At 37.0% G+C, this 11,873-nt stretch overlaps 1 protein-coding gene across 2 annotated transcripts; it reads left to right on the top strand.

Annotated features, from left to right (window-relative positions):
• The first annotated feature begins 3,006 nt into the window (after window positions 1-3,006).
• Window positions 3,007-9,816, top strand: LOC108424129. 2 transcript variants are annotated; one of them, XM_037540770.1, is made up of 6 exons: window positions 3,007-3,123; window positions 3,213-3,563; window positions 4,830-5,168; window positions 7,217-7,333; window positions 8,666-8,709; window positions 8,828-9,816. In XM_037540770.1, the coding sequence occupies exons 1-6, from the start codon at window positions 3,066-3,068 to the stop codon at window positions 8,939-8,941; spliced, it is 1,023 nt and encodes a 340-aa protein (XP_037396667.1). In that variant the 5' UTR covers window positions 3,007-3,065; the 3' UTR covers window positions 8,942-9,816. The 2 variants fall into 2 exon arrangements, with proteins under 2 accessions (XP_037396667.1, XP_037396669.1); XM_037540772.1 differs by lacking the exon at window positions 7,217-7,333.
• Window positions 9,817-11,873: the final 2,057 nt, after the last annotated feature.

The following is an 11,873-nucleotide window of genomic DNA, read 5'->3' as shown; positions in this document are numbered from 1 at the left end:
GCTCTCACTGTTATAAGTTTTCATCATCTATACTTGTGATAGCAGTGCAGTCAGTCCAATAAAACCTGCACTGTGGTGTTTGGATCTTGTCAGTAAAGCTTTTGCTAGTTGAATTGAACCTGTTCTGTAGTGAGCCGAGCAGGCAGCATCCTGACCAAGCTATTGCTCACCAGTTCTAAGCACTGTTTAATATTTGGAAATTGGTGTTAGATGGAAGCTTTGACGTTTATTGAATGGTGGGTTTTAAAATCATGCACTGCTTTCATTTATTTGCCCTCTGAGTGAACTGAACTTAGTTGATTGTCTAAACATGCAGTGGCACATACTGACATAAACATAGAACCAATCAGCGAATAGCTACGTCATTACGTCATCCCACCAACTGGTTCTGTGAACCCAATTATGGTTAGATAACTGCGCCGAAAAACTGGGCTGAGTCTGGTTTTTAAGTATTCTGTGTTGAACTGTGTCCATGTGGGAACACCACTGGAACAGTTACTCAGTGCTCAGAACCATTTGGCCATGCAGTGGAAAAGAGGCCTAAGATGCAAAAAAGAAAGATTTGTTGTTGAGTAGAAACACATGACTGTTCCCTAAAGGGTGTGATCAGACAGTGAAAGACCAGGAATGACTAGTTTATTTCCTCCTAACCAGTTAGGGTTGTACTTACTGTGTTGTATCTACAACAATGGTCTGTTTTTATAGTGTTTTCTTTGAAACGAATCCAATAAATGTCCATTTCTGGAATTAAACTGTCTTCAATGTCTAACTGTGACTAGTTTGAGTTGCTTGTCCAGCGTTGATGTAAAGAAACTGGTGTGAAAACAAACAGTAGCAAAAAATCAGAGCTCCTAGATGTTTGTGCTTTGGTGTTTCCTCTAGAACTTTATGGCTGCACAGCTGAGAAAGTAGAATCAGCCAAAGGGGTGACATGAACTGATGGAAGGGACAATGGAGGATGGGTGAGGTTCAGTAAATTTTCATGGGCATGTAAGCTAATGTTATGGTGGTATGAATTTGACTGGATACATGAGATCGTTTGGCACTCTGTAATGGAAGCAGCCAGAAAGTTAGTAAAAAAATGCAAATGATAATGGAGACATAGAACATCCCTGTCTAGTTCCTTTTGTAGTTAAAATGGTTATGATATATGTTCTAAAGATTTGTTAGAACAGAGGCAATGGGTGAATTATATTGTTTTTCAATATCTTTTCTAGAGAATGTATGTTGCAATCACTATTATTCAACCCCCATTGCAAATTAGGTTTATTAGCAACATTTACAAACTTTCAGCTGTTTGCAAAACAAAACAAGAACCATTTTAATAGCTCAACAGAACAAATATAACAACTGATTTGTCCAAATTCAAAACAAAATGCCACTTTTAGTGACTACTGCAGTCTCAGAATTATTCCAATGCTTTATGATTAGCATCTTTAGTACTTAGTAGTTTTGCCCTTATGACCTGCTGCAAATCTAATGCATAGCCAGACATAAGCTTCTAGCAGCATTCCTGAGGGATCTTGGCCTGTTCCTCATGCAATGGTTTCCATTTCACTAATATTCTAGGGTTTGTATGCTGCAACCACCTTCCTTGTATCGCAATAAAGATTTTCTATGGGGTTCAAGTCAGACGACTATGACGGCAACTGCAGAAGCTTCTAGGACTTCTCTTAAATCCAAGCCTTGGTGGACTGATGGTCTGCTGGGATCATTGTCCTGTTTGAAGATCTAATGACATCTAAGCTTCAGCTTTCTCACAGAAGGCATGATGTTTTTTCCCAGGATTTCCTGATACTTTATTGAATCCATCTTTCCGTCCACATGCTGAAGGATTCCAGTGCCAGGGGAAACAAACTAGCCCCAGGGTATTCTTTTCAGTGTGCACTACACTCTTGCTCCTCCAGATGTACTACTGATCCATAGGCCTGAAAAGTCCGGGTTTCATTTCAGCGGTGCACAGAACCAAATCCCCAAACCCCTGTGGCTTATTTATGTGAATTTTAGGATACTGGAGCCAAATTTTCTTGCCCTTTTGGGTCAGTAGAGGTTCAATTTGCGCATGGAGACATGTAGCATGTGCCTTACTGTGCAGTCTTAAACCTCAGTGCCTGCTGCCACCATATCTTGCCGTAGGTCTTTCGCAGTAACTCAAGATTTTTGACCTCCTGCCTCCTCAGAATCTAGTGGCAGCTGGTGATAGCTTCCTCTTTTTGCCACGTCCAGGTAGTGTGACCAGTGTTCCTTTTCTTTTTTGAGCTTGCAAACGATCCAACTATCTGAACTATTCCAACTATATCTCTAGGAACATTCACATGCCCTTGCTCTCTTTTCATATCCTTTTCCTTGTTTGTGCAAGCCAATCATCTCTTAACTTACTAGACAACGCTCTTGACTTTGCCTTATTTCAAACATGCAGTCAAGCTTTTCAGCCAACAAACCCACAGCCCATCCAGGTATTTGATGTGTTTTATCTCAAGCACACCTGATGTAACTAAAGAAGCCCTTGAGATAGCACCTGATTTGTGCTCTAAATGAAGAATTCTATTCAGGAATTGAATAAATCTAAGACTGCAGTGGTCATTAAAAGAGGCATTTTGTGTTGAATGTGTATAACCACCATTTATAATAAATCACTCTTACTGCAAAACAAAGAAGTCATATGAGTGCTGTTAATATGTTGTCTGCCAGCTCATCAGCATATTGATGATAAACATGAAGAAAAGTATCAAGCACACTAAGATAATAGCCATTTGTTTCCTTAAAATAAAGTGTAACTATTTTTATTTTAAAGGTAAAACTACAAACAGGTTTTGGAAGCCTAATATTCTTTTTTTTCACATTGTGTGAAAAAAGTGCATTTGAACTTAAACTCAAGTTCTTCCTCTGTGAGGTAACACTTCCTCATTAAAAGTGTTCATTGGCTGTTGCACTATTGATGACACTCTTGGCTTATAAAAAGGCCCTGAAAACTTCCAGTGACCAAATTATCTTCTGTCAAGCAGCCAGAAAGGACCGTCTGACTTCTTTCAAACATTTTGCTTCAAACAATCCAAATAACAACCATGCTTTCCAAGAAGATAACTCTCCTCTGGATTCTGATGGCCAGTCTTTACAGGATAGGTAAGTTTTTTGTTTAGAATTATTATGTTACTATTACATTTGCTTCTTTCTCTTATGTGAGTTAAATCTGCCTTAATCTAATTTTACAGGTCCTGTTCAAGCTGTTAATCTTCAACAGAAGCCATCATTTATATCAGCTAATCTGGGTGAAGCTGTTACACTTTGCTGCACATTTGACAAAAGCACGAGTAACGAGCGAATGGTTTGGTATAAGCAGAAAGTGGGACAGACTCTTCATTGGGTGGGAATGATTTTAACAAATGTAGATCCCATGCTTTCAGATGAGTTCAAACAATCAGGAATCCAACTGGAGGTAAACAAGAGCAGCATTTCTCTGACTATCCAACACACCACTAAAGACGATGAGGGAACGTACTTCTGTGGTTTATCTCACGCAAACACGATTAAGTTTTCCACGGGAACTTTCTTATCTGTGACAGGTAATCACCATATTTTTATATTTTCATTTGTTATTATCAGTTAAACATAAAACCCAGTGTTTCCCAAACCAGGGGTCAGATTCACAAATGGAATTCACAAGAGGAAATGTCTTGAAATTTTCCTTTTTTCTTCACTACATACTTAAGAAAAAAGTTGAGGTAAATTACAAAATCCATCTTTTTTTGTCATTTCTTTCTTAATTTTTCTCATAAGAACAATTGCAGAATTAAATAGTATTCCTAATGTTCTTAAATATTTTCGTAGCCCTTGGAATTGGCAGAGTAAACATCTGAAATTGTACATTTCAATGAATTTCACAGAATATAACTATCAAAAACCAAGGATTTTTCCTATTGGCTGTTTCCTCCACCATCACTACTAGATCTTCTATGCCATTTTTTTAAACGTTCTGTTTGATTTTGTTTTACCTTCACTTTGTTGTCCTCAGCTGCTGAGCTAAACTAAATAATTATAATAGTTATTTTTTGTAAAATGTAAAATATAGCATTGGAGGCAAGAAGGGCTTTTCACACCTGCCATTTGGCAGTTCTTTGGGAGTTAAAGGTATAACTGCCAAATGGCAGAGGTCTGGTAGTTCTAGTGTTAATGTCTAAACAACAAATAGCCCTTAGCCTACGTAAAGGATTTATCTAAAAAAAAAAAGTACTGGAGAACTTCTCAGATTTTTTATAATAACAACATTTAAAAACATTCTTATGAACTTCTGCTTGGCTTAAGATTCTTCATAAGCTTTTGCTTAACAAGGTTTTTATGAATCTGGCACCTGGGTCTTAAAGGTTCACTGCCAAGCAAGTTTTAATGCTTTCTCTGCTTAAGAATGCCAACTTTGACTCTGTTAGAGCTTGTTAATGAGCTGATCAGTGAGATCAGGTGTGTTGGGAACAGGAAAACAGTCATATGTGCAGAGCAATGGGACTCTGGGATCAGGGTTGGGAAACATTGCTCTAGTGATCTTGATGCTGTAAATCCATAATGATAAACATAATGACTATTAATAAAGGGGACACATTGTTCTTGTATTTTTTTCAAAGTATTGTCAGTCACAGCCACATGTTTTTATACTACTAGTTATTACACAGTAGTAGTGTACACTGTGACAAGTATCTTAGCCTAGTCCTGGACTACACTGAAAGGGCATTCTCCACTGAAAGGAAAAATTTCGTTCAAGACTAAACTTAATCCTTATGTAAAAAAAAACAAGAACCCTACATTAACCGAGATGTTATGTTTATATCATTAAATAGGTCCAACACAGTTAAATATATCAGTGATCCAAACTCCAGTATGGGGGTCAGTTTCTCCAGGAGAGCCGGTCACTCTGCAGTGCACAGTCCTCTCTGAGATCAGAGCAGCAGATCTCCGAGTGCTCTGGTTCAGAGCTGCTGCAGGACAATCCTTTCCTGAAATCATTTACACTCATCAGAACAGCAGCAGCCATCAGTGTGAGATCAGCTCTTCTACAAGCTGCTCTGTGTATGAGTTCTCTAAGAACATCCTCGACTACAACCATACTGGAACTTACTACTGCGCTGTGGCTGCTTGTGGGAAGATCATCTTTGGGAATGGAACAGCAGTTGAACTGAGTAAGTTTTTTTCAGAACTTTGTGTTGTGTCACATTTCTTCTATGATTGTACTGACAACTCATTATTGCTTTTAAGAAGTATAGATATTGCTACCTCATCGTTGATGCAACGAGGCGTAAGAATTACAAAGCAGTCACTATTCAACCAAGTAATTTACTGCTTTAGGTTTACTTATGACACAATGGTGAACATTGCTGGGATTTGCCTAGTAAATGGTGAAAACTTACAGTAATAATAGTAATTTTTTTTTTCATTTTACTACAAATTTTAATTTTATGTATTTGTTTTTAGGTGAACAGTGTATCGATTTTGTTGAAAGAAAACCTTGTACCTCCTTTTTTGACATTTTTCAGTTAGACATAATTTGAGAATACCTGTTACTCTTTGTATTGTCTGTAAATTTCATGAAGAATGGACCAAAAAAACTGACCCAAAATGACTCTGAAAAATGTCTAGTGACTGACTGAAAAAAGTCAAGTAGGTTTTTCCTTCTCCTGTAAAGTTACCATTTTGGAGATACAAGGTTTTGTTCTGACAACAGTGTTATATTATGCAAAATGGATTTAAAACAAATACCATCTAAACATCATCCATGCCTGCTCTTTTACATATTTTGTGCATGTGTGCACTAGTTGTACAGTTTCACTGATCAACTCTATGGGCAGTTGTACACTGACCAATGAGGATGAAAGCAGATGCTTTCAAAAGCACACTCTCATTATGTTGAATTCATTGCATTGGGCTTCTGTTTGTTAAAGTCTAATTGGATAATAAAATAAATGTGTGCAAATTTCACCAATTATTATTATAATTTTTTTGTTTATTATTCTATAATTATTATATTATTATGTTTGTTTTGGGGTTAACTAACCCAATTAGGATAAATATAGAAAATAACAGGGCGGCACGGTGGCGTGGTGGGTAGCGCTGTTGCCTCACAGCAAGGAAGGCCTGGGTTCGATTCCCCGGCTGGGTGACCGGGGTCCTCTCTGTGTGGAGTTTGCATGTTCTCCCCGTGTCTGTGTGGGTTTCCTCCGGGTTCTCTGGTTTCCTCCCACAGTCCAAAGACATGCAGTCAGGTCGATTGGACATGCTAAATTGCCCCTGGGTGTGAGTGTGTGAGTGTCTGTCTGTGTCTGCCCTGCGATGGACTGGCGGCCCATCCAGGGTGTATCCTGCCTTCCGCCCGAAGACCGCTGGGATAGGCTCCAGCACCCCCCGCGACCCTGACGGAGAAGCGGCTTAGAAAATGGATGGATGGATGGATAGAAAATAACAGTAATACTAATAAGCTGTACACATTGCAAACCAGTAGATATAATACACTTTTTTTATTCTGCAGACTTTTCTCAAAAATAAACAATGAAAAACACGCGAGTGCAGAAGCATCTCAAATATATGGAGCCCTGCTGGTGAGAACCCATATAAATAAAAATAATGCATGGCCAAAATAGGTCGGGAAAAAGGTATTTAATTTTTGGGAACGATTTAGTAAGGCAGGGCAAAGGCTCATGCCGCATTAATCTGTGGTCAAGCTTAATTATTTAATTTTACATTAGGATCTCGTAGTGGCCATGCATTAATTTTATTTGTGCAGGATGTCACCAGCAGGGCTCCACATAAACAAGAACTTTATAATATTATAGAATACTTATTTTATTTTAAATTCATTACCTCATTCTGTTGTCTTAAAAAAATTAAGACATTTTGTTTATTTCACTTTTTATACTTCCCAGTCATTGTAATTTGAACACTATAAAATTTGGTCAGTAGGTGAAGCAGTGCACTTACTGCTCAACCTCAGACTCTGACTACGTGCACAATCATTGGCTCATGAGCTGTTAAATGCTGTCCTTTTATTGGCTCCCTCCTGAAACATCTTCATAAATTCGGGCATGCTTCATGCAAATGATATGTACATTAGGGACTGATGGGCTAGCGCTTGACTAATAATGCTTATAGTGAAATAATGTGATGTGACACATTTATAATAAGTTTGGCTTGACCTTGATTAGTAAAAATACATTCATTTATTCATACTTTTCAGGGAGATCTGTGGATTCCATAGTGATCTATTTAGGAGCAGCTTTGGGAGTGTGTGTGGTTGTGATTTCTGCTCAGGCCATTTTAATCCACAAGAGAACAAAGTCTGAACACAGCAGTGGTAAATGTATACTATATTTTGAACTAGATTTTCAATTTGAAATAATAAGTTGATGCTGCATTTGTATATATACATATATATATATATACAGACAAAATCTTGTATCTCCAATCATGTTTTTTTTTGGTAAACAATATTTGGAAACACCATTTACCCATTACATTATATTCAATTTCATGGTGAATAATAGAAATGCTCCAAAAATAACTTGGAAACTTTTTACATTCATTTCCATTATAATGGAATAATATATATATATATATATATATATATATATATATGGGTCATTCCACTAGAATGGTTCAAATTGGACTTTGACATTTTCAAATTTTTTGCTTAAATGTATCATTGATATGTATACCTCACAGTCAAACATGTAACGGGGTTGAGTGTGACGGGGTTGTGATTTTTGCACAAAATGGCCGCTGCTCTACATACTGTATACCAGAGAGAGAGCACATGGCATGCATGAGATTCAGAATTAGCATATAGTTTTGAAATAAAAAAAACTTTTTTTATAAGTAATAGTTTTCTATCTTTTTTTCATGTGACGGTGTTGAGTCACTGAGTTTGGCGACCACAATATCACAAGATAAATGACCAAAATTAAATAAAAGAAGGAAGCCACTTGCCTGTCTTTGCTGTCCTGTTGTCCAAAAGACTTGAGTGATGTCACTTCTTGATGTATATGGATCATATGGATCATACCATTGTTTTTGTGGGGGAGATTCATTTGTGTTACGGGGTTGAGGGGTTACTTAGGTACAGAACTAAATAATGTGATTTTAATAAATAATTATCAATTAATTTTGAAAAATAATATCACCAACAATTAAACACAGACAGTTGTTTAGGTTGACATCAAAATATATGGACTTTTTTATAGTTGTATTTGGTATATTCTAAGTATACTTTCGTTGAAGGCCATGAGGGACATGACAAAATAATAAAAAAAAATGAAAAAAAATAAATAAATAAACAAAGTTCTCATAAAAAGATCAAATAAAAAAAATACACTGTATTAAAGGAGATATTTCAATGTATGTGTAAAGCTGTTAAAATATAGATTTTTGTGACCCAGTAGATAAAATACACCTAAAGAGGAGATGAGGACTCAAAATGTGCCATTTCCATGGAATGACCCATATATATATATATATATATATATATATATATATATATATATATATATATATATATATATATATATATATATATATATAATGGATAATTTGGAGATATGTGTTTTCGTTCTGACAGCAATGATAAAAATGGTGACTTGTGCATCTGATCTAAATATTACACTGTGATTTTTTCTTTTTTTAACCATAGTGAGGCTTCAACGAAGCTCATTGGTGGAGAACCCTACCAGTCAGGTACTACATGTGTCCTCTCATTCTTTCAAAAGTGTGTATTGATGTAAACTGGCCCTCTCATATTTCAGATAAAGTTCTTAAACTTTACCCTTTAACATTTCCATATCCATCTTTACAGGACTCTGCTGTGGAGCTGATTTACGCTGCCAAAAGGCTGAGAATGAAACGTGGACGTTCTGGACACAGTGTTTACTCTGAAGTCAGATACTTCTCAGTTACTGACCTCCATTAAAACTCATTAGTTCCCTTCTTTTGTATAAGCTTGTAGTATAAGTTTTTGTGGATATTTTCATTTTACTGACGCATCCTGTGCCCAGTGTTAAACTGGAGACCTGTCCAGGGTGTATCCTGCCTTCTGCCCAGTGACCGCTGGGATAGGCTCCATCATTCCCATCATCCCCTCTACCCACAACCCGGAAGGATAAGTGGTTCAGAAATGTGTGTTTGTGACACATCTGGTGTTTCAGATAAGCTCCAGTCTAGCTTTTGTAATCTTTACACAAACAATCTTCTTCAAACTTCGTCTTTTTGCTACTCTAAAAAAAGGCTTATAATATCAGAGTAATCTGTTTATGCTCTGAATGGATTCTGTCCTAAATGCATGTCGGCTTATTTCTCTGCTTGTTCATAAACCTCTGCTCTGCATCCAACAATATGCAGCTTCAGGATCCTTTTAAAAGGTGACAGAAAACACAGGAGCTCACATTTCTAAAGCTGGACCATTCTGTGCTAAATATTATATTATCATTAGCTTTACATTAACAGGTTTGTTTCTTTTTCATAATCTTTGTTTTGTAGAGCAGTAAAATGTGTTTTTTTTCCTGTAGTAGAGATAAAATGATAACAATAATAAACATAATCAAACATACCTTATATTAAATTAAATAAAAATAGGCATAATGTCACCCACAACCGAGCATTCACTGACACCGACATGTGCCCTCTGTTTACTGGAAAGGCTGGCATTATGAAGATCATTGGGAAAGTGTGCATTGTTGATGAGTTTAACATAAATAAATTGTCATTTAAAAGATGTCATAATAATGTCGGTGGTCACACTTATCTGTTACCAGAATAAATAACCTGGTAAAAATAACTTTTACAGTATCATGTTGTTGAGTCCTTATTCCTTCTGTTTCTGGATCTAGTCTCAGTCATTAGTTCAGTTAAGCTTTTCTTTCAGACATTTCTTGTTAAACATGGCTTAAAACTGTTAAAGAGATGGTCATAAGTTTATGGGTATCCATGACAATAACGTGGACCCATCATACTCATTCTGTGGTTAGAGCCTAAAAGCAGCAGCAGCATATATTTCAAAGCAAACAGAGAGGAAGCAGAAGATGAAAGCACCTAATGCCTGACAGCAGAGATGTGCCCTCTGACACCATAGACATGTCCTTTAACCAGAAACTACTGAGAGTGTGACAGTAATGCAGCACATGCAGACACTGTGACAGTAAAGGGTTTGACAAGAATCGTAGTCAGTGAGGCGTGGGTCAAATCCAAGAGCCCAAAGACAAAAAAGGACATAACAAAGGCAACCAGGTCCAAAACCAACAAAGGCAAAGTCCAAAAATCCAGAAACAGTCAAACACAGTAAATGGCCAACAATAGCAAAGAGAAAATGCTCAGCAGCTTTATTAGAAAAAGCAATACCTCGAAGCTAAACTAATCTAAAGCCAGGCTTAAAACTAAAGTAAGCCGGGTCATAAGACACAGAGCAGATGTCAGTACTGTGAATGGTTATTGGATGATTGTGGAAGTCCAACAGTCATGTGGCCTCCCACAGGATTCTGGAACTTGGAGTCCATGTGTGAGCTGGAGTTGGAGGGATGCATGACAATGATTAATTATTGAACAGTGTTCAATGTCTAACTCTAATGTTACTGTAAAGTAGCTATTATATTAATAAACAGTAGTAAAAGTCCAAGATCTTTGAACTTTTCAGAGGTAGATCATTTGAATTGTGTTTCCATTGGAATATTATGACTGCACTGTTGAGAGAGGAGAAGCAGCCAGAGGGTCGACTAACATGTTTAAAAAATAAAAAAAGTATAACTGATTTCAGGGCAATATTTAAATTAGATATCTCAACCATTAAAGAAAATGTTTTAGCTTCGTGACTTTGCTTTGAAAAGATTTTGACCAGTCAATGGATTAGCCAGAGACCTTACTATAACTAATAATCAGGACTTTAACTGATGGGGGGACAATGAAGGATCAGGGATGTAGGCTAAATTGTATTGAAGATAAAAATTGAATTTATGCTGTAAGATTTTCCTGAGCTGTGTTTTTGCACTGGCTAGTGGAAGCAGCCAAAAAGTGCAAACAGCAATGGAGATATATAACAACCTTGTTTGATTCCTCTTTGTAGTTGAAATGGTTTTGATACAGGTCTGCTGATTAAAACAGAGGTAGTGGGTGAACTCCATTGTTTTTTTATTGAACTTTAAAATGTTTATATTCAGTTAACAAAATATGAACCTAATACAAAATGCTTGAGGGAGCTGAAAAAAAAGAAAACACTCTGCACTTTTCAGCCCAATCCCATTTCTTTTTTTTATACAGTGCATCCGGAAAGTATTCACAGCGCTTCACTTTTTCCACATTTTGTTTTGTTACAGCCTTATTCCAAATTTAATTATATTAATCTTTTTCCTCAAAATTCTACACAAAATACCCCATTGTGACCATGTGAAAAAAGTTTTCTCGAGAGTTTTGAAAATGTATTAAAATTAAAAAACAAAGAAATCATATTTACATAAGTATTCACAGCCTTTGCCATGAAGCTCAAAATTGAGCTCAGGTGCATCCTGTTTCCACTGATCATCCTTGAGATGTTTCTACAGCTTAAATGGAGTCCACCTGTGGTTGATTGGACATGATTTGGAAAGGCACACACCTGTCTATATAAGGTCCCACAGTTGACTGCATGTCAGAGCGCAAACACCAAGCATGAAGTCAAAGGAATTGTCTGTAGACCTCCGAGACAAAATTGTCTCGAGGCACAAATCTGGGGAAGGATACAGAAAAATTACTGCTGCGTTGAAGGTCCCAATGAGCACAGTGGCCTCCATCATTCGTAAATGGAAGAAGTTCGGAACCACCAGGACTCTTCCTAGAGCTGGCCGGCCGTCTAAATTGAGCGATCGGGGGAGAAGGGC

The sequence above is a fragment of the Pygocentrus nattereri genome, chromosome 8 (genome assembly GCF_015220715.1).
Source record: "Pygocentrus nattereri isolate fPygNat1 chromosome 8, fPygNat1.pri, whole genome shotgun sequence".
NCBI classification, from domain to species: domain Eukaryota; kingdom Metazoa; phylum Chordata; class Actinopteri; order Characiformes; family Serrasalmidae; genus Pygocentrus; species Pygocentrus nattereri.
Note: the sequence above shows the minus strand (reverse complement) of the source record. Positions and strands in the feature narration are given on the sequence as shown.

What these genes read in the sequence shown, in the direction of transcription:
- LOC108424129 (XM_037540770.1), top strand. Translation starts at nt 3,066, where the DNA reads ATGCTTTCCAAGAAGATAACTCTCCTCTGGATTCTGATGGCCAGTCTT. An exon ending in AACTTTCTTATCTGTGACAG is followed by an intron (nt 3,564 to 4,829) that starts GTAATCACCATA and finishes ATCATTAAATAG; the next exon opens with GTCCAACACAGTTAAATATA. An exon ending in TGGAGAACCCTACCAGTCAG is followed by an intron (nt 8,710 to 8,827) that starts GTACTACATGTG and finishes CCATCTTTACAG; the next exon opens with GACTCTGCTGTGGAGCTGAT.